This window comes from Poecilia latipinna, unplaced genomic scaffold, assembly GCF_001443285.1.
Source record: "Poecilia latipinna isolate Pla-1442-1.1 unplaced genomic scaffold, P_latipinna-1.0 Scaffold8, whole genome shotgun sequence".
NCBI classification, from domain to species: domain Eukaryota; kingdom Metazoa; phylum Chordata; class Actinopteri; order Cyprinodontiformes; family Poeciliidae; genus Poecilia; species Poecilia latipinna.
In genome coordinates this window covers 289,561-307,239 of record NW_015112624.1, presented here as the reverse complement: position 1 = coordinate 307,239, position 17,679 = coordinate 289,561, and the positions used below count along the sequence as shown (strand labels likewise).

The window sequence follows — 17,679 nt, the reverse complement described above, 5'->3', positions numbered from 1 at the left end:
CATTTGTGTGAACAGATGCACAGGTTGAACCACTTTTAAATAGCATATCATAATATAAAGTAAAACACAAGACACCTAGAACTCGTGTCACAGCGAGTATGCAGCCATTTTGGCGCATTACTGTCATGCAGAGACTCCAAACCTCCGTCTTCCCATGCACACATGCAAACACCGACACAGTGTTTTCTCAGATCTCCACTTCAGTTGGAGTTTTTACAATAGTTTAGTGTTTAGTTTAGTTTTCATGTTGATGAAAGACCAAAACACATAAAAATGTCTTAGTTTTCTCAGGTATCCATGTATGGACTAGACTTAACGTGGCAGCAGTGGGATGACTGAATGTCTTATTGATTTTAAAACTATTACTTTTTAAAAATCCTGGTATATTTTTGTACTGATAACGAGGCTGTTCCTTTAAGTAACCAAATAATATCAGTTTGTCATACTTGTGTAATATTCTGGAAATAAGCGGTGCAAAACAACTGCTGTATTTAGTGGGTCAGTTAGTCTCTACCATGAGACAATAAAACGGAGCTATTTTCAGTCAAGGTTGTCGTGTTGTGAGAATCTCAGGCCAGGCCTTATGTAGTCTTTCAAATCCAGCAACCATGTGCCTTAAAAAAGACTCTAATTGTTTATTAGGAAGGGCTGATGACAGCTACGTCAGTCGCTGCCGGGCGCATTTAAAGAGACGCGGCAGCAGCTAAAATGGACTGTCACAGTTAGTTTCACTGAGCTGCAAACCGGATCTTTGTCCGCTGTAAGTATAACTTTTTCCCACCGCAGAGCAAAGCTACATTAGCCAACAACAGCACCCGTGCCACCAGCAGTAACCAAGACAACCAATCCGTTAAGATTATTCTTGGTTCTGCTCCCGAGTCACAGCAACACGCCATGATGTGCGTTTCTGGAAGTCCACTTCCTCGGATCAGAACATCCGGCTCTAGCTCTCATTCATCTCATTCTTCTGTCTCTCGGCTCCAGGTGCAGCAGAAGCAGAGCAGTGAAGTGGACTCAGGAACTCCGGTTCGCGACACAGACAGTCAGTATGGGACCTGGGAAACAGGACTGCGCACCGACGACAGGTAACACACCCTGTTTGGATTCAGCAATACGAGTCATGGAGTAATTACTAAGCCTGTCACCATAAGCAATTAATCAATTAATCACATGATGAATTAAAATGAGCTCTGTTGTTTCCATTCTGATGAATTGATACTTTTTTTGAGGATTTTTTTTTTTTTTAACAGAGGTTTCTTCATCCATTTTATTTGTGGTTTTTGTTGTAAGTAGTTTTTATTCTGTTTTGTTTTGGCTATTTTAAATATCTTCCATTTCCAGTGTTATGGATTCTTTGCTAAATTAAAAGTTTATTTGTCTTTCAGAGGGCAAACTTGAATTATTATGCCATTATCAATACTTTAAAACGGTCTCAAAACAATAATCTTGTTTATTGCAATAACTTCATGGACGATTTATTATCAAACTGTTATCCTGAGAGGAGTAGCAATTGCTTTTAAACCCTTTAAGGACAGAAGTAGAAGAGAAGTGAAAGATCGGAGGATAAAACAGTTTTGTTAATATTTTTAAGCAAAGATAAAATTATTATGGACTGTTATGTTATTATGTGACATTTTCAAATCCAGCATGTTCCATGATAGACAGAAGTTGAAAGCTCAAAGTAGTAATAAAATGTTATAGGCTACCTATTTTATACTTTTGCAGACTAACTGAACCACAAAAATGTCTCAATATGTTGTAAAAAATATTGTTATTCTGTAGATACTGTAGATTTTGGAGCATCAACTAAAATATGTCTGATTTTGCCTGGTTTTGGATGTAAATTCAGGCTCCTCCTTTTATACTCCATACTGATGCCCTTGTTTGTTTTAATGAATAAATTGGTTTATTTGGGATAATGTGTATGCTGGGTAATTTTCCCTGTTTTTCTTTGTTTTAGATAGATAGAGCTTAAACACATCTGTATTTCTTTATATTTCCTACTTAATGTAATGAACCGCCTCCAATCAATTCTATTGTTGTGTCCAGCTTTAGAAAACTTCCAGCCGTTTCTGTGAATGATGTTTGTTCTGTACTGCATAATTTAGAGCAGCCTAGTTATGCCATTAATAAAACTTACACACAGAATGTTAAATTGTAACAAAAAGCCCAAACCTCAACTCAGACACTTTTGAATCAAAATACAAAATGATTGAAGTGATGTGATGCAACCTCTTAAAACATGAAAATCTGCTTCATGTTTTTGTTTTTCAGCCCAGTTCTCTTTAGACCTTTTGCCTTTTAATCTGCTTGCATGCTTATTAGCGCTCTTGTAATTATTTTCTGTCATGACAACAGGAAGGATAACAGTTTAAGGTGATAGTTTTCATCTGTTTAACTATTAACCCTCAGTGAAAATGTGTCTGCAACGTGTTTGGATCTGTAGCTGTTCAGTAGATGAGAAATAAAACCAGTTTCTGTTGGTAAACATCAGGATAATTAGTAATTACCTCATGTGTGGTAGAAGCCTGCCACCATGTGGATCAGTGCTGTCGTGTTCAGGGGAACAATTTATGTAAGTTAATACACTTCAGTGACAGAAAATAAAACATTACTTTTATTAACCCTCATATTCAGCAGTGTTATATTTCTGTTATAAATCTCTGACCTCATCAGAACCCAGCAGAGTTACTTGATCAGCACTTCTAAGACAGAACCGTTATTCACATTTTGCACATTGCAACCATAAACTTTAATGTATTTAGTTGTGATTTATTTTATTTTTTTTTTGTGGTCAAGATCTTTAGGAATAAAATCCTGGAAAGTTTGGCTTATATTTTTATCCAGTCCTCCTGACACAATGCTGGGTAGAATCAAACCCATGTAAGTTTTTCCTGACATGGGTTTGAACATCTAGAGATTGACAGTCAGTTTGACTCAGTCGTCAAGTCTGGACTTTGACTGGGCCATTCTAACACATGGACACTCTTTAATCTTAATTTATTGTAGCTCTGGCTGTATGTTTAGGGATGTTATCTCGATGAAATGTGAACCTTTGTCGTCTCTAAGGATGCATTCGTACTACGCCTGCACCGTATTCAGGATCCTTGTATTCCTCTTTTCTAGGGTTGCACCAATAAATCGATTTCCTTAATTTTTGCAGATCGGCCAAAATCTGATCAGGTCGTTTAAAGATCGGCCAGAAAACTGCGATCAGTGCAACCCCGACTATTTTCTGCTTTTCTGTCTTTCTCACCTCTTCATATACTATGCCCATAAGTTCACTTGTGCTCAGTGGGTCAGTGGGAGCATCTGCTACTGTGAAAGATTACATTAGCATGTAAAATCACTTTTTACTTGCTAAAATGTATTTTTTTAGCATGTAGTTGCAGCTTGAAACAGTGTCTGTTGTCATAGGAACACGAGTTAAAATCTTAGCCTCTAAAAGTTTCCATCTTTACTATCCTGTGTGATTTTTTTTGTGGTAAATTGAAAAACACAGCTATTTCCAGTAGTTTTTATAACCCAAATCTTTTATTTTTTGTAGCCTCACACCTGCCACTCCAAGTTCAGAAAGCAATCTCAGCCCCTCACCTAGGAAGCCCACTCCTCTGCCCTCCCCAGGCGATCAGACATCTCAGTCAGAGACCACCACGACGGACGGCCCGTCTCCCTCCTCCTCTGAAAGCCAGCCACTTGATTTCCCCGATGTAAGTGGGAACGATCGTTTCCTAGCAAGATTCACATCACAGCTGCCTGTCTAATGTTTTTCACGACTGCAAAAGCACTTCTGTATTTCTTCTGTACTTCTCAACTCTTTTTTTTTTTTTTTTTTTCCCCCTCAACTTACGAACCTGATAATCAGGTTCCAACAACGCGGCTGGATAACAGCGCCCTCCGCTCTCGAGTCCAGCTGGGGAAGAAACGAGCCCAGCGCGTCCGGCCGTCCAAGGCGACCCGGCCGAGCGCGGCGGCGGCTCAGGGAGACGGTGGAGACGCTGACAGCTGGCTTTACAGAGACTCAACAGGTTAGGAAATAAATAAAAGCAAATGAAGCTGCATTTTTGTTATAGTCGCAACTGTGGGAAAAAAAAAAGTCAACTGGAGCGTCCTTTGAAGTGGGATTTTCCATACAATATTGTCACAACATGGTGACAGTTTCAACAAACATGTAAAAAGTATATATTTTTTATAGAAGTTATACTGACACTACAGCTTTTCAGATCAGTGATGAGTCAGGAAACTGCAATCAGGGCTCAAAGCTTTCACTGGTTTACTGCTACCAATATTATGTATTTTATTTGTTGTAAAACTAACATAAAAATGATATGCGTTATAAAATTTATTTTAAAAAAAAGAAAAAAAAAACAAACAAAGTTTCTGATTTAGTGGAAAGGGATTGTTTTTGTCCTGCTCCAGTGATGGAGCCTTTTTAGTAGATGACCATCTGCTGATTGGTGCTTTGGTTCCGACAGAAGCAAAGGCAGAGATTAAAAACGACGACTCAGAGTCCGAGGAGCCGGCCAAGGGAGCCGAGTCGGGGCCCGCCGCTCCTCCTCAGCCACAGAGGGTTGCTCTGTTCCCAGGAGTTGACCCTTCTGCTTTAAAGGTGAGCCAGCAGAGCGGTGCAGTTTGTGACGTGTCTGTCATGCGTGGATCTAGACTGCCTCAGTGTCCTTCGGTCTATGAAAAGCATTCAAACCACATGCTGTCTTTCATATGTTGTCATGTTACAACTACAAACACCAGTGGATGTTTTCAGTGGTAGACAAACACAAAGTTGTCAGACTGAAGAGAGCCTGTGAACTTCTGAAGTTTTTTAACCAGTAAATGTTTTTTTTTTTTTAATCTAAATAGTCCTACTCTGACGCTACAAAAACACAAGTATTTTTAGTCTAGTTTCTAGTGCAAATATCTTGTTACACTTGAATCATTATTTTCCCCTTGTTATAATTGAAATAATCTGCCAGTGGAATTATTACTTTCTCATCAATAATATTGACTTAAAACAAGTTTGTAAATCTTGCTGAAAAGTTACATGTAACTTTGCTACTTTTGTCTCATTTCAAGTGAATTCCATATATTTGCACTAGAAAGTAGACAAAAAAAAACACACTTGGTAAGATTTTGTATTTTTGTAGTGTGACTGTATGCGATTCTAGTTGCGCTGGAAGGGAAACCTTTGACACGGCGTGGCTAGAGAGTTTTTTCCTCCTCACAATGTTTTGCATGCAGGCCAAAAAGTAAAATGTTGCTCTCATCTTTTCCAGAGCAGCTTCTTCCTCATGTTCGATCTGTCCGCTCTGTGGCTTGTGACAAACTGCAATCAGGACTTTTCAATGGCTTTCTTCTTTTGAGATGTTGAAATTAAACGGCGGGGTTTAATGCAAATACATGTCACACTTTTTCTTTATTTTTAAATATTGTAAAAAGTCTGTTATTTTCCTTCCTCCTCGCATTTATTCAGTACATAAAATCCCCCATGATGTAAAGTGAAGATTGTGGTTGTACAAATGGATGCTTTTTATTGATGTGGCGTCACATTTTTTTTCTCTCTTTTTGCCGTAACGTCTGAATATCCCCCCCCCATCTTCAGGCCCAGCTTAAGAAGAGGGTTGACTCGGACAATCAAACCAACGGTCCGGCTTCCTCTCCCTCTCAGCAGTCTCGCTCTCCCAAGTCTCCATTCCTCCCTCGCGCAGCGCGTGTGCTGCCCCCTCCTGGTGGGAAGGAAAACGGGTAAGAAACGCCTGCTGCACCCCCTCTCTTTGTTGTCGTCTTTCGTTCCCAATCACGGCTTTTCTCTCCTGATCATTTATGGTGATTTATTATTGCGCCCCCTGCAGCCAGGAGGAGTCCCCACAGTGGCTGAAGGAGCTCAAATCCAAGAAGCGCTTGAGTCACTTTGAGAATGAAAGCTAAGTAAACAAAGAGGTAAATTGTTTGTTGATTGATTTCTCTTATTATTTTGAGTTCATATGAAATATTGGTATATTTATTTAACTGTATTTTCTTATTCTTTGTGAAAGGTTGCCTTAACAGATGAATCTGTAAGAAAAAGAAGCCTTAACATTGGATCCAGAGAGAAGTGGATCTACAGCTGCTGATTTACATTTTATTTTTTTTTTCCCATAAATTAGTTGTTTTTCTCACTTTCCGGGTTGCTAAATGTGCATGGTGCCTTTTTTTTATTATTGAAAATCTATTACGGTAAAAAGAAAAACAAGCAAGGATGACTTCACGCTCAAACCCAACGAGGTCCAGCTGACGAACTTTCTCCTCGGGAGAAACGAGGACGACGGAGAATAAAAGACTTCACATTTCAGGAGACACTGAAACTCAAGGGACCATGATGCGTCCGCGTGCGGGGAGGGCGCTCACGACGGTCACCCAATCATTGCCATAAGGAAATATTTCAGACAACTAATAAGGTTTTGAACATAGAGAACAAATCGCCGGCGGGAACGTGTCAATAGAAGATGTTATATTTTGAGGAACGTAAACGGTGAGATGCGTCGCTACGTCAGAGGCTCTTCAGATATACTCTGATACACTCCACAGCCTCGAGAGTCGCTTCATATTGTATATAGTGTATGTTTTTTTTTTTATGTTTTTTGTTGTTGTTGATGAGGGATTGGGGGCTTTTGGGCAAGCAGCCTTGCATCTGTCAATCATGCACAAAACAAATCAGCACAAACACGTCGTGAGTCGGCCCGTTTCTCCTCCTCCAACAGACTGAAGCTACAACGGCTACAAGCATCCGATATAAGCCATACCGTCGCCTGGTTTCTCTTGCATCTTTTGTCAACCATGTCTCCAACAGATGTGCGATCGTCCCACTGTTTGGTCCCCATTCGGTTCGCATGCACAATCTTTCCTGTATCAAACCGCTCGCTGCGCTACCTTCTGTGATTTTTATTTTTATTTTTCTTCGCTCCAATCAAATGTGAACTTTTTTTAAGCGGCCTCCCACTTATTACTCTTCCACAAAGCACTTTTGTCACTTGTTGCACTGCAGCACTCGACGTCTGCCCACCTGGCCCCCAGCCGCCCCCTCCTTCTCGTCGGCCATGTCCTCTGTTTTTGTGCGGCTCGCTGGTGTAAATGCAAGTGAATATGTCGATGGAGGCTTTCTGAGTGATTGAACCTGGTTTTGGATGTATGTGAAATTCTTTTGTTGTGGATTTTGAGGGGTTTATTTTTTACTTTCATCTTTTTCCTTTTTTTTTTTATTTGAAAGTATGTTTATCGCACTCTCGGTTGTACTGGCCAGTGTCCTAAAGCAAATAAATTCTTAATAAAACATTTACTTGACTTGATTTAGAGCCCCAGCACGTCTTTATTATGTCTGTGGATGTTTGTTTTCTCAAGATTTCCAGCAGGTTTTGTTTTTACCCCCAGAGAAGTATAGAAATATTTTTGAAAAGTGAAAGTGTGTTGATTACATATAAAAAGTGGGGATGTACTGATCTGGAAATTTTGGCAGATACAGGTAACCGATATTATTATTTCTGTTATGGCCGATAATCGATATTCACCAGTATTATACAAACATTAATATCGGCCCAGTTTCACTTATCGGACTGATACGATATGTTAAATAGCTAATATTGGCCGATACCAATGTTGGTGCCGATATATCGTGCATCCCTAATGAAAGCTGATGAACGCATTACGCAGCGCTTATAGTGTCTTGTATAAAGGCATTGACACCCCTCTAATCTCAACACATACTCAAAGATCAATAAACTTTAAATTATATAAAATGAATTATAAAGTCACCATAAACAAAACTGTCCTTGAAAAATGGGGCTAGTTGAGACCAAAGCAAAAGACTGAAGACTTGTATCGTCCAGTAAAACCAGGCAAGCAGTTTTATTTAGGGGCATCGGAGCTGGTTTTTAATTAAGGTCCTCATTTGTAAAAAAAAAAAAAAAAAAGTGAAATCTATATATTTCTTATTTTTTTTGCAACTACTGACTCCTTTGTTTTGGTCAAACAAAGGACGAAAACAACTAGTATTTAAAAAGCACAAATTTTTAATATTAATGAAAAACTAGTACTTTTTTAATCAATATTAGCCATAAAACATTCTGAAATGTTTGTAACGTGGTAAAATATGAAAGTGGGGTTGATAAAACTGGGATGTGGGGAAGCCTGCTGCGCGTGTGTTTGTGCTGAGCAGGCCTGTCTGCTGAATCCTCTTGGCTCTCTCTGCGTGAGCCCACACACAGAGCTCACTGGCAGCCCAGGCGGCCGGCCGGCTGGCAGGGTGGGCAGGGCGGCCCGTGCCAACACAGCTGCCTATTGAGAGGCAGCGTTACGGACACAATGTGAGCGACAGACTTGCTGTATCAACAGCTCCCCCTTTTCTGCTGTTGTGGCCAGAAATAAGCCATAAATACCCCCCCCTCTTCGTCTCTGGCCTCTAATGGCTCGACCCCTCCAAACACCGAGTGGCACAAAAGCAGAGGGACGCGACCACTTCCTTTCAGGCATACCAAGGTAAAAAAAAAAAATAAAAAATCGTTCTGGATGACATGGATCAATAATATTGGCTTATTGTTTGCTTGGCTTTGGAATTAGACGTTACAACAACAATCCAGCTTTGGATTTGTTTATGGATAGAGTTGGGTGGTGACTAGTTACAATTACTCAAGTTACTTTTTTGGAAAAAATATATGTTTGAGAGTATTTTTACTACGCTGTACTTTTTTACTTTTACTTGAGGATTTTAATTATGAAGTATCACTTCACTTACGTAAAATTTCTGGATTCTCTGCCCAGTGTGAGTAACTACAAGTTGGTTTTAACCAAGTATAATTCACCACACACACACACACACACACACACACACACACACACACACACACACACACACACACACACACACACACACACACACACATCTGCAGTTTCTTTTATCCTTAAAGAAACTGATTTGGAAAATGTATAGTTTGCCTGATTGTATTATTTTGTAATTACGTTATTTATATGGACTATTTTCTTCTTGATCTGTAAGATACCAAAATTTCCCACACAAATTTATATGTTGGGCTGCCTGATGATGAGATTTCAGTACTTGAGTATCAAATATTTTTTTGCTCTTCAGTAATTTCTTGGATGGCTACATTTTACTTTTGAGTAAAAACATGTTCAAGTCATGCTACTCTCACCTGAGAACCATCTTTGAGTAATCTACCCACTTCTGCTCGTAAAGGACAATCATCAAGATGATAAAAGCAGCTCCTGACAGAAAACTTCTCTCCTGATGCGTCTGTATCTGTCGCTGTGTGACTGCTGTGTGGATGCTGCTTTGTCTGTGTGTGTGCTGCTCCCAAACAGTGGAGGAGCAGTGGATCAGGAGGATGTCGGAGCAGCAGAGCGCCCCGGAGCAGCTTGCTGCTGGGAAGAGCCAGGGTGGAGCCGGAGCCGCGTATAAGGTACAGCAGCAGCTTTCTGCACGTTAAACCTTGCTTGTCCAAAATATAGCTATAATTATCTCCAGTTGTGTTTTGACATCTATGAACAAAAATAAAGTACTCTGCAATAACACAAAGTTCTCACCAAGTATTTTTGGTCCAGTTTCAAGTACAAATATCTTGGTACACTTGAAATGAGACAAAACTAACTTAGTAGTAATGACTTAATATTGATGAAAAAGTTTTTTGTTCCATTGTTAGATTATTTCTTGTCATAAGTGAAAATAATTTGCCAGCGGAACTAGTACTTTTCTTCATCAATATTAAGGAATTATTGACTTAAAACAAGCTACGCATCGCCGAAAAATTACCTTGCCTAACTTGAAGTGAACTAGAATATTTGTACTAGAAACTGGACCAAAAATACTTGGTGAGAACTTCTTTGTGTTTGTTCAGTTTGATGGAGACAACGCAGTGGATGTGACACAGTGAGACAGACCTCTCGTTTCTGTCCAGGTGGTGGTGTTTGAGTTTGAGAATTTCCAGGGCTGTAAGGCGGAGTTTTCCTCAGAGTGCAAAGACGTGACGGAGAAGGGACTGGAGAAGGTCGGCTCTTTGATCGTGGACTCAGGGCCGTGAGTAATGCTCCATCCAGTCCCCTTGAAAACCTCTCTGCTGTATCATGCGGTCCAGTTGATGAAGTTAAACCCCACCTTCCCACCCTCCACCCGTTTGTGTTGCTCAGCTGGGTGGGGTATGACCGACATGGCTTCACAGGAGAGCAGTTTATTCTGGAAAAAGGCGAGTATCCACGCTGGGACACCTGGACCAACAGTCAGCGCAGCTTCTCCCTCCTGTCGCTAAGGCCGCTTAAAGTGGTGAGTGACGCGTTTCGGGTTTGTTGCGTAATTGTTCCTACCGTCGCTGTGCTGCTTTATTGTTGTTTCGATTAGTTAACAATGACTGCAGACATTTGTTTCTGCCTGTTTAGGATAGCGCTGAACACAAGCTCCACCTCTATGAAAGCCCTGGCTTCACCGGCAGGAAGATGGAGATCGTTGATGATGACGTGCCCAGCTTGTGGGGCCACGGTTTTCAAGATCGGGTAGCGAGTGTCAAGGCTCTCAAAGGAACGTGAGTTTTTTCCAGAATATCTTATAATAATTGCTTTATTTTTGTTTGTTTGTTTGTTGTTGTTTTTTTCTCACTGATTGTAACTATTTTGTTGCTATAGTTTGTAATTTAGTGCCTCATCAGAGGGTGAGGATGTTTTTTCTCAGTATTTCTTGTTAAAAATGTTACAGTCTCAGAAGCAGCCTGTCTGTTTTCCCCTCCACCATTTAAAGGAGTGCCACATGGGCCAAAATTATTTGAACACTTTTATATAAGCATATAAAAGTGTTCAAATAATTTTTCCTCCAGTTTGCCTCTTATTCTGGGTTTGATTGAAAAAAACTAAAATATATTTAGTTTGTTTTCTGCTAAAATAAAAAAAAAAACACTTGCTGTGTTTAGCATTTGTTTTAATAAAACAGATTTGAGTCCACCAAGGTGTAGAGTATAAGTCAATGAGTAGATGGGGTCCTAGTTACCATGACAACATATGGAAACCATACGTTTTGTGTTATGATATTTTCATAAGTAGATTTTGATTTAAAAGTCAAAATTTTGTCCTTATTTATTCTTGAATTGTAGTCAGCGGGGCCTCAAATGGCCCCTGGGCCCCACTTCAAACAACCTTGATTTAAAGTATAATCTCCTAAGCCACAGAAGCACAAACAATAATAATATAATAAGGGTTTTGTTAAATGTATAGTTTGTACATTTATGAATATGCATTATCCATAGGCTGTGTTGGTTCATGTTAGGTACCCATTTCAAATCCTATGTGGGACCCAAACAGGGTTTCTGCAGGTTAACTCTAATTTAAGACATTTTAAGACCTTTTTAAGACTATTGTGAATCAAATTTAAGACCTATATCATGACAGAGATGTATATAAAAAATGCAGAGGACAAAAACTGAATTTTCTTGGGTCTTTTTGTGGCTCTTGTCACAGCAGCTTTGTGTTTCTTGTTTAATGAAAATAACATATGGCTCTCTAGCTAGCCAACTAGACAGAGAGCCTTATGTTAACTGCTAATGAGCAATATACTAGCTGCTAATGAGCTATATGCTAGCTGCTAATGAACCATATGCTAGCTGCTAATGAGCTATATGCTAGCTGCTATTGGCTTATTCAAGTTTATTATGTTGATAGGAAGCAAGGAGCTAGCAAGCAAACTAGCTAGCAAGCAATTAGCAGCTAGTTTTAGTCACCTTGAGTTGTAGAGCGCAGTGAATGAAGATGTCTGCGCCCTATCAGGCAAACTTTTGCCTGATAGAAAGAATATATGAGATTATATAGTCCTGCCAAAACCAAATTTATGAATTTATGACCTATGATTAACGTATTTGAGGCCAACTTTACACCATCTTTAAAGAATTTAAGACATGTTAAGTCCTTGATTTTAGATAAATAAATTTATGAGTTTTTAAGAATTTTAAGGATGTCTGTCTGAGGTGTTTCCAGGAGCGAACCCCTGCATGACTCCTTCTGTCTTCGTCCAGGTGGGTGGGCTACATGTACCCAGGCTACAGGGGCCGCCAGTACATCTTCGAACGAGGAGACTTCAAGCACTGGAACGACTGGGAGGCCCCCTCTCCCCTGATCCAATCTGTCCGACGTGTGCGGGACATGCAGTGGCACAAGAGAGGATGTTTCATCATTCCTGACCCCGACCCCGCTCCCGCCCCTGCTCCCGGCCCGGACCCTGATCCGGCTCCTCCTGCTCCAGCTCCGGCTCCTCCTGCCCCGCCCGCAACAGCTGGGGCCAGCTGAGCGGGTTCCTCACCTGCCCTCTCAAACTCCAGCTCTGCCCCAAAGTGCCGGCCCTCTGCCCTCACCTAACCATGGCAAACGCTACTTGTAGCCAGTCACGAGCGCCATGTGTGTTTCAGTGGCAAATAAAGGTTGTTTGACCTGAAATCTGTTGGTGATGTTATAATTGTGTTGCAAGTTGGACATCTTCTTTCCTAAGATTTGAAAAAAAAAAAAAAAATCAAGAACATAAATGTAAAATTGGCATCTATTTAAAAGTAGTTTATACTGTAAATTTGGAGATTTTTTTTCTTTTTCCATGAAATAATCCACAGTTATGCTTCAACTATATTTGCTTTTTAGCCCTATGTGCTACTTTTGGCGACTGTTTTCCTGTTTTAGTCTGCTGCATCAGATTTCATCCAGTCTTAGAACCACTTGACTGATTCAGTGAATATGTGGATATGCAGCAACGGAAGTGATGTCACGCTGTATGTATGCTTGCTATTAAAATACAGTGCACCAATTTCCCTGCCATAGTCATCACTGTTCATTTTAAAGTAAATGACTCTCAGCAGAAACTAGATATTTACATAAAACAAGTGACAATGCGAAAGGAGATTCCTCACTGTCGTTTTATTCCTCACTGTCGACAATTAATCGGACTAACCCTTTCTTGTTTTAAGACCAAGCTTACTTCTGTTTTATAAAAGCCAGAATGATTAGCATTTCTAATATTTTTATTCTTAAGTTTATATAAACTAGAATTACTTTGCCTTTTGGGAAAACCCAAATCTTGACATCAATAATTTGTAAGTGTCTGATTAATAATTCATAAAAAAAAACAAAAAAAACTGAAGGTTTGCATGCACAAGTTTGGGTTTATTGTGGTTTTTGTATAATATGCATATGGGTCATAATTGTACATACAGGCTCAAATATAAACATCCTCCTCCACCTACATAGCATTTTTTGGCTTTTGCTTTATTGTCACACTTAAATGTTTCAGGGCATCAAACTATTTTTCAATTAAACATAGATGAGTAAATATAATAGATGATGACTTAATTTATTGATCCCCATTTTAAAATCACAAATTAACTGGAATTAAAAAGCGGTCGATTTTTTTTGAAAGTCTGAGTTCATTCACTCGTCCCACTTAGACTAAATCACTACCAGATTTTGACTCCTAACAACATGAAAAAACATCTCAGAAAGCATCCCATAATGCTCCAGTCTAAATTCAAGAATGGATAGAAAACTGAATCGTTGCACATCGTTGTCATCAACTGTCCAGGCCGGTTTTTATGATTTGTTCCAGCACACTCGGGTTTCGATACAGGACAATGATACTGGCAAGTCTGCATTTCAATGTCCCAAAAATGAAAATATGAATATTTTGAAGTGGCCTAGTCATAGCCTGGACTTAAATCTGATGTGAATTCTGCAAGGAAGAGCATGTAGAGTAAAGTGATATAAAAAACTCATTGCCAGTTATTTCAAACGCTTGGAGGAAGTTGTTGCCACCAATGATGGCATAATCAATTGGTTTCTTTTTTACATAGTTGGTTTGTATAGGGTTATTTTTTTCTCTCATAACATTTTAATGCAACAAAGAAGCAAAAACAGAAGTAACCTGTAAGGCTGTGTGTCAGCAGCCTGCTGTTCATGACAGGATTATGCCTCAGTCAACATCTCAACAGATTTTCTTTCACCTGAAGGCAATGTTTGTGACAGATGGTTGAAAACTGGTGAAAGCTGAGTGTTCTGTGTTTGGACAGTAGTTCTTAACGCTCATGAAAAATTTACATTAGAATAGACAAACCAAGCAAAGGTCACAGGCTTCACAGTGCCCTGACCTTCATCTCACTGAAAACACATGGATGTGCTACACCTAAAGCTCTGTCTAACAAAACCAGTTTAAACGAACTCTAGTTCTGCCTTGATGAACAGCAATATTTGAAGAGACATTAACAAAATACAGACGATGCGTAAAGAGGCACGGGGCAATTCATCAGCTCTTTTGAGTATGTTCATTTTTAATTTTCTTGTTTATATCCTCTTTTTTCTATTTTTAGTCAAATTTCTCTTTAAAACATGTTTCCTTTTATTCTGTAAAATTTTTTACTGTAGTCTAAATTCAGATGTCACTGTAGAGGCAAATGACATAGCTACTTGTGATCATACAAACAAAATATACTTTATGATTGCCAAAAGAAATTCAGCCAGAAATAAAAATTGTGACTGCTGAAATTCTCAAGATTTATTTTGGTTTTCTTCAGCTTCATCATTGATCTTTGTCACGACTTTGTGGTCACCAGAACCAAACATGCTGTAATATTTTCCAACCTGAATGCAAATGAACTATTTAAAGAGACTTTGCCAAAACCTGTGAAAAATCCTCATGCTAGCTGATCATCTTGATTCTTGTGCCTCTTGTGATGTCACTGATCACAATAAACACACAGCAGAATTCCCAGTGTTTTCCATGTAGCAGCTTTTAAAATGTTATGTTTTGTGAAGTCTTGGAGTGGAAATCTTTACTACCATACCTACCTGTGTTTTTGTTTTTGTCTTAGGTTGTAGGTGAAATAAAAATGCATATTTGAAAAGTGCCTTTAAATCACAGTGGATTAATAGTAAATTATAACAAATAAATAAGGTAAATGTGTCATGGGAGTTACGCCAAACACTCAGGTGACGTTTTATTTATTTATTTATTTTTGTAGTTAAAATTAAACGATGAAGGAATCTGAGAGAACATTCATCTTGCTCACCTATTTTCAGACAAGATTTAAATTGGATATCCATTTTTTTCTTTTGAGTTTTTTTTTTCTCCCCTGGATAACAAACCATAAGAGGTGCACAATTTCAGATATCTGTTTCCACTGCGTTCCCCCTGAGCTTGAACCTCCACAGCACAGTAAAACCCGTCTTTTCCTATCTTTCACCCTCTCATTGTGGCTGTGGGACTCTTGGCACTGTTTGTGCTGAATCATGTGGATATCAAACAATGACTGGCTGGACAAAACTGACAAGTAATGAAATAACTTTGTGGGAGGATGACCCTCTGGGGTTGGGTGGGGTGGATTGGAGCTGCAGTGTGAGGCTGGGGGGCGGGGGGAATACAGTGACCCCCTCGTTTCAGTCCAGTTGGCCTATGGCAGCCCGATCTGCTAGCTGGCTTGGCCGCGTTGGGTTCTGTTGGCAGAGTTTCCCCCCCGGGTGTTCAGTATATATTGAGCTCCTCATGCCGACACAAACACACTGGCACCAACAAGTACTGGTAAGGGGTTTGTTCTTATTCATGCTCATTTTTATTTCTCATAACTGTTTACAATTGATTGCTTGGATATTGTCTATAAGTAAGTCCAGTTTTTTTTTTATTTTTTATTTTTTTTACATATTTTATACAAAATATACCTAAAAGAATAAATAATAAAGATTTGTTTGTATTTTAAATGTGAAAAAATATCAGTATGGACTAGAACCGGTTGCATTATAACACTGATAGTGTTTCCTTTCAGGTTTATTCTTGCCAATCTGTTCACTATGGCCACAGATCACCAGATCCCTGCATCCAAGCAGCAGCAGCCAGGAAGCAGTGCATTTAAGGTGAGAAGAACTCATGTCTTACCAATGTCTTAACAAGTATTTTTGATCTTCTAGTGAAAACATCTTAGTGCACTTGAAATTGTGGCAAAACTAACTTACAAGTAACTTCTCAGCAAGATATAGGAGCTTGTTTTAAGTCAATAATTCCTTAATGTTGATGAAAAAGTACAAGCTCAACTTTCTTTTTGGCGCATTCGATGCACAGCTCGTCATCTATGAGCAGGAAAACTTCCAGGGCCGCTGCCATGAGCTGACTGGGCCCTGTAACAACCTCCAGGAAGCAGGCGTGGAGAAAGTGGGCTCCATACTGGTGCTGTGTGGACCGTGAGTGTGTTTCAGAGGCCTGCAGAAAAAGAAAATATTTAGAGCGCAACAGACAAAACGGAGGACTGACGTGTGACTGCGTGCCTTTCCTCTGTCCTGTCAGATGGGTGGGATACGAGCAGGCCAGCTGTAAGGGGGAGCAGTATGTGTTTGAGAAGGGGGAGTATCCTCGCTGGGATTCCTGGACCAACAGCAGGCGCAGCGACACCATTGTTGCATTTCGCCCAATTAAAGTGGTGAGAAAACGCATTTTTTGTTCACATCATCATCATCATCAGCCAGCTGCCTAACGCGTTGGTAGATTGTACTGGCTGATTTCTTGCTTTCTCTCTCTCTCTTTCTCTCTCCCAGGACAGCCAGGAGCACAAGATTGTCCTTTACGAAAACCCAAGCTTTGCAGGAAAGAAGATAGAAATCATAGATGACGATGTTCCCAGCTTCCACGCTCATGGCTACCAGGAGAAAGTGTCCTCTGTTCGGGTCCAGAGCGGCACGTAAGTTTCTATTCCAGACAGATGATGATGATGATAGTGATGAGCAAAAAAATCTGAATAGTTTCACTATTAATTGACATGCAATTTTCCTCCTCATGCCCCAGCTGGGTTGGCTATCAGTATCCAGGTTACAGGGGCTTTCAGTACCTGTTTGAAAAGGGGGAATATAAAGACAGCGGAGAGTTCGGAGCTCAGATTCCCCAGATCCAGTCAGTTCGGCGCATCAGAGACATGCAGTGGCATCAGAGGGGCGCTTTTCACCCCGTCAACTAAGCTCGTGACTCTTCCCTGTTATGATTTCTGACTCTGAAAGCCTTGACCCCCATCTAACCGCAGCATCTTTGAATTTCAGCTACACCATTCAGCATTTATTACCTACTGCAGCTGTTGTAGAAGTGGCATTCTTTGGAGCAAACTAATAAATCCTCATTGCTTAACATTTTCCCCTGGTGATGTGTTTTATTCCCATTCTGTAACATACGAGTTAGTTTCATCTGTGAATTTGAATAGAAGCATCTCAAGTATGCACAACGCCTTGCAAGAGTATTCAGGCCTTTTGAGCTTGTTGACGTTGTGTCTCTTTATAAACACAGACTTCAATCTAGTTTGTTGAGATTTTATGTGAAAGACCATTATAAAGGAGAAACATAAATCTGAAAAGTGCCTTCATTTGATGAGCCTGTTATACAACAACCAAGTGTCTTCAGTCAGAGGCTTCATTAGAAACGCTGTAATAGAGACTGCTACAGGAGATCCTTCCTGCCCACAAGCCATTACCATCTACAACTCTTTGAAGATAACATAAATTACAACAACGTTTAATTTCCATTTGGGATCGATAAAGTTTTTGTTTTTTTAACTGAAGCTATGAGTTTACATACACTGCATAAAAAAGAGGCATAATAATATGTTCTCACTTTCTCTTACAAGCCATTGTAATATCATTGTATATAAACCTATGGCT

General features: G+C 39.7%; 3 protein-coding genes across 4 annotated transcripts in view; all 3 read left to right on the top strand.

The window, feature by feature from the left end:
- The window catches only part of LOC106944553 (trichohyalin), a 37,095-nt gene extending 29,776 nt beyond the window's left edge, over positions 1–7,319 (top strand). For both annotated transcript variants that reach the window (XM_015027603.1, XM_015027612.1), the window contains 6 exons: positions 3,548–3,710; positions 3,866–4,028; positions 4,476–4,609; positions 5,597–5,739; positions 5,847–5,934; positions 6,030–7,319. In XM_015027603.1, coding sequence (XP_014883089.1) covers positions 3,548–3,710; positions 3,866–4,028; positions 4,476–4,609; positions 5,597–5,739; positions 5,847–5,922 — 679 coding nt within the window. In that variant the 3' untranslated portion in view covers positions 5,923–5,934; positions 6,030–7,319. The remainder of the gene's footprint in view (positions 1–3,547; positions 3,711–3,865; positions 4,029–4,475; positions 4,610–5,596; positions 5,740–5,846; positions 5,935–6,029) is intronic.
- A 1,078-nt stretch (positions 7,320–8,397) lies between these two features.
- Positions 8,398–12,450, top strand: crybb3 (crystallin, beta B3). Its single transcript, XM_015028106.1, has 6 exons — positions 8,398–8,505; positions 9,346–9,443; positions 9,939–10,057; positions 10,168–10,300; positions 10,414–10,556; positions 12,033–12,450. Exons 2-6 carry the CDS (start codon positions 9,369–9,371, stop codon positions 12,301–12,303), a joined length of 741 nt encoding a protein of 246 aa, XP_014883592.1. The 5' UTR covers positions 8,398–8,505; positions 9,346–9,368; the 3' UTR covers positions 12,304–12,450.
- A 3,023-nt stretch (positions 12,451–15,473) lies between these two features.
- Positions 15,474–17,157, top strand: crybb2 (crystallin, beta B2). The gene is made up of 6 exons (XM_015028130.1): positions 15,474–15,568; positions 15,810–15,897; positions 16,103–16,221; positions 16,325–16,457; positions 16,573–16,715; positions 16,820–17,157. The coding sequence occupies exons 2-6, from the start codon at positions 15,835–15,837 to the stop codon at positions 16,986–16,988; spliced, it is 627 nt and encodes a 208-aa protein (XP_014883616.1). The 5' UTR covers positions 15,474–15,568; positions 15,810–15,834; the 3' UTR covers positions 16,989–17,157.
- Positions 17,158–17,679: the final 522 nt, after the last annotated feature.

Bases quoted from the DNA above. Each gene is read 5' to 3' on its own strand.
- crybb3 (XM_015028106.1), top strand. From the start codon at position 9,369: ATGTCGGAGCAGCAGAGCGCCCCGGAGCAGCTTGCTGCTGGGAAGAGC. The intron at 9,444-9,938 runs GTACAGCAGCAG...GTTTCTGTCCAG, and splicing joins GAGCCGGAGCCGCGTATAAG to GTGGTGGTGTTTGAGTTTGA. The intron at 10,557-12,032 runs GTGAGTTTTTTC...GTCTTCGTCCAG, and splicing joins GTCAAGGCTCTCAAAGGAAC to GTGGGTGGGCTACATGTACC.
- crybb2 (XM_015028130.1), top strand. From the start codon at position 15,835: ATGGCCACAGATCACCAGATCCCTGCATCCAAGCAGCAGCAGCCAGGA. The intron at 16,458-16,572 runs GTGAGAAAACGC...TCTCTCTCCCAG, and splicing joins CATTTCGCCCAATTAAAGTG to GACAGCCAGGAGCACAAGAT. The intron at 16,716-16,819 runs GTAAGTTTCTAT...CTCATGCCCCAG, and splicing joins GTTCGGGTCCAGAGCGGCAC to CTGGGTTGGCTATCAGTATC.